Raw genomic sequence first — 3,636 nt, 5'->3', positions numbered from 1 at the left:
GATTTAGACTTTGAGTTCGACTTAAACATTATTATAGATTTTTGTTTTCATTCATTTTAGTGTTTAATACGTTCTATAATTTTGTAACATAAGTATATGAAAACCAAAAGATTATCTAGTTCAATCCAATATTATCCTACTCTCTCAAAAGGGACCAAATGGTATTCCAAAACAATGTATTTTTGTAAGAGAATTACAGAATTTAATTTAAGGTTAATTAAGATTTTTTCCCCTCAAATTTTAACATATACCAAATCATGCTTACTGAACTTTTTTGGTCGTTAAAAATTCTCGGTGAACTATTGAGATAGTTATATTTAAAGACTTTTGTCCAATTTTATTCAATTTTACTAATTCAGTAATTGTTTATGTACTAAATCATACTTCCCAGACTTTGATGTCTACCAAATCATATCTCTCGAACTTTGACATGTACTAAATCATGCCCTTTAAACTTTCATTCATGTTAAACTTTTCTTATTAAAATTGAACAAAAGTCCACAATCTCAATAGTTCAGAGAGATTTTTAACGACCTTAAAAGTTGAAGGGGCATCATTTGATACATGTCAAAATTCGGGAGACAAAAATCCTAATTAGCTTTAATTTAAAAATCAATATACCATATTGATATCTCACAATGACGTTGATAAAACCAAGTTATGATTTGATAAATCATGTTAGATGGTTTGATATTCCAAAATGATAACCATATAGACAAAAGTAAATTGTACAATTAAAGTCCCCAAATGAATTCTACAAGAGAAACAGAGAAAAGTCTGCATATTCTGGGAACAAAATGTTACTTGAATTCCTTTACCAATCACAGAAAAAGCAGATACCACTACATGAAGACTTATATACAAGTCCCATTACACACAAATATATATCAAATAATCATAATTGTGTGGAAAAAAGAAAAGTGTAAACCGGTTTGAAAAAATCTCTGGACTTTCAGCAGTGAAAGACACATCTTTGAAGGGTGTTATCATCTAAAGCTCGGTGTCGCATAAACGGACCATCAGTTCAGACACCATTCTCCGAGCAAAAGGAATATAGCTTATACTATACCTGAAACAGATGACAAGTTACAAAGCTTTAAAATCAGTTTCGATTTGATGTACATTTTTTATCACAAGTTATAGAAAAAGTTTCCTAAATAAACAAGATACAGATGCAGGCCAGTCTTTATCATCTCCTTCTCATCTCCATTATAGTAGTGAAGAAGTGATATGCTTTTAATGTGAGGGGAGAAACTCACCAAAAAAGGGCTAAGATCTCAATTATGATTGCAAGTATTGTTAAAATCTTGCTATGTATCTGTAAGATAAAAAAGAGATGTAAAAAGTTATGTAATGTACTTGACTTTATCCATTTTGTTAAAGAATATAGATTGCTTACTCACCAGGAGAGCACAAATGAGTGCCAAAACAACACACCCAAGATAAATAGCTGTTGCGAAAACTCGGACAGAATCAAACATCATTCCCAATTGTTGCACAGGGCCAAGAAGGAAGGCTGTGCTGCCAGTCCAGGGAACAACAAAGGAAGGAAGAATGTTAATGTTTGTGGCGGTGTGTTGTCTTGAGTGAAAACTAAAATTATATTATTTGATCCTATGGAAATGTATTCCTGTATATTTCATTAGTTAGAGCAGGTAAGCATGTAGTTTTCCAACAAGGACTAAAAATTAGAACTAATATATTGACCAAATGGGGTGAAATAAACATGGCCTTATATTCGAACTGAAATATCGAAACCTAAAATACTTCACACACAATTCTAAATCTCTCTCACTGACTGCAAATACAGGACCAACTAAGCAATCAAGTGCTTGAGACATTATGCAGACCTACCTTCCAACAGCAGACACATTGCCAATAGTGAATAACAATGCAAACTTGATTGGTTTTGCAAAGACGATCAGCGACTGCAGAAAACAAAAAGTAACTTATTAAGGAAATGTAGCAACACCACCAATCAATCATAGCATTACATTCCAAAGGATTAACAATAAAATTATACGAAATTAAGTTTTATAACCCTTGTTCCTACTTTTATGCTAAACTTTGAAGCCTGGTTTTGCTCAAACCAACTGAGCTACTTGAACCACTTTTCTAAAGTCTGTTTTCTTCCTTGAATAGCACCCTATATCTTACCACTCTAATTCAAATCCGAAAATTTGATGTAAAGTAGTTCTTTTTTTTTTCTCTTGATTCATCACAGCTTAACGCCATACAAGAATTTCTCATATAGAAATTTATACCAACAGTACACTTTGTTACAACTTAAAGGGTTATTCATATGGTTAACTGAATCAACTGACATAAATCATTTGAAAAAAGGAAATTCTGCAAACTACATCAAAAGCAAGTAAATTTTTTTAAATTCATACAATTACAAACATAAAGTCAAAGATTTCAATTTACATAAGAAGCTACAATTTTCAGATTGTTAAGATGGAAATTGATTACTAAACACACTTGTCCAATTTCTGGAGAAAAGAAAAGGAAAGTTGACTAGTAGATGGGCATCATACCAGGAACATAAGGGCCAATCCAGCGATCAAACAGGCCGCGAATCCGTACATTCTCTGATAAGATCAAAACCCAGAAAAGCAAAAGCGTTCTAAATGCTCAGAATTGAATTGAATTGAATGAAAAGGAAAATGTGTGAGTTTGAATTTTTGGGTTTTGGAGAGAAGTTAAAAGCATACAAACCTGAGTGGGAGAGAGAGAACACAAGCCATCAGATTGTTCATCGTCGAAGAAGGCGTCTCCTCCTGCTCCTCGATCGTATTCGTCACCTGATAAGGATTGATTGAGCTTTGCCCACATTTTAGAAAGCTCTCTTAATTAGTGTTTCAATGGCTGCCTACAGCAATGAACATTAACCTTCAAGTCAGGTTTTTTTTTTTTTTTTTTTTTTTTTTTTTTTTTTTTTTTTTACGGAAATCCAAGTAACAAAGAAGCAATTTGGTAAATTTCAAAAAATAAAATAAAATATAGTATATGAAATAATTCAAATTATAATTATTAAAAAAAATTAATCATTTACTCAAGTGGAAAAATAATCCGGCAATATTTAATAATAGTTATTAAATTTTTTGAATAAAAAATTATAAGATTTATTAATTAATAAATTCGTTCAAAATAATAGAACGCACTTCAGAGGAACAATTCTCCAACTGAAGCACACGACCTCTAGAGATTCAAGAGTCTCTTGCCAAGCAATGAACCAATTTATTTGCAGATCGTTTTACAAAACACAAATTGTGAAGACATAAACTACCGCTCTGAATCGCTTGGACACACACCAAGCTATTTGTTTCTAACATGATTCTATCCCACGAATGAGTTGCAATCTAACTCAATACTTCTTTAATACCTAATAATAGTTATTAAATTAAATTAGAGAAATTATTATAAATATTTCAAATAATATTACTATTTAAGTAAATGTCTTCATTTTAAAATTTGGAGAGAAATAGCTTTTTATACTATTTTTTTTTGCTAAACATCAAACTTCATTAAATACTCAAACTAGGCCAAACTAAAAAATGTTCTAGTTGGAAACAAGAGGTGCCAACTCCTCAACATTAAAAAAACCAAACAGTAAAAAATTAAAAGCAAGTTTCG

At 31.2% G+C, this 3,636-nt stretch overlaps 1 protein-coding gene across 1 annotated transcript; it reads right to left on the bottom strand.

Moving 5' to 3' along the window:
* Window positions 1–663: 663 nt before the first annotated feature.
* On the bottom strand, window positions 664–2,921 carry LOC115715812 (uncharacterized). The gene is made up of 6 exons (XM_030644483.2): window positions 2,719–2,921; window positions 2,538–2,591; window positions 1,855–1,928; window positions 1,404–1,521; window positions 1,260–1,318; window positions 664–1,069 (listed from the first exon to the last, which is right to left on the bottom strand). The coding sequence occupies exons 1-6, from the start codon at window positions 2,833–2,835 to the stop codon at window positions 991–993; spliced, it is 501 nt and encodes a 166-aa protein (XP_030500343.1). The 5' UTR covers window positions 2,836–2,921; the 3' UTR covers window positions 664–990.
* Window positions 2,922–3,636: the final 715 nt, after the last annotated feature.

This window comes from Cannabis sativa, chromosome 5 (genome assembly GCF_029168945.1).
Source record: "Cannabis sativa cultivar Pink pepper isolate KNU-18-1 chromosome 5, ASM2916894v1, whole genome shotgun sequence".
In the NCBI taxonomy this organism is placed as follows: domain Eukaryota; kingdom Viridiplantae; phylum Streptophyta; class Magnoliopsida; order Rosales; family Cannabaceae; genus Cannabis; species Cannabis sativa.
Note: the sequence above shows the minus strand (reverse complement) of the source record. Positions and strands in the feature narration are given on the sequence as shown.

Excerpts from the sequence above, each read along its gene's own strand:
- LOC115715812 (XM_030644483.2), bottom strand. The coding sequence starts at position 2,835 with ATGTGGGCAAAGCTCAATCAATCCTTATCAGGTGACGAATACGATCGA. Across the intron at positions 1,929-2,537 it reads GATTGGCCCTTATGTTCCTG|TCGCTGATCGTCTTTGCAAA; the intron begins GTATGATGCCCA and ends TGTTTTCTGCAG. Across the intron at positions 1,319-1,403 it reads CACTCATTTGTGCTCTCCTG|ATACATAGCAAGATTTTAAC; the intron begins GTGAGTAAGCAA and ends TTTATCTTACAG.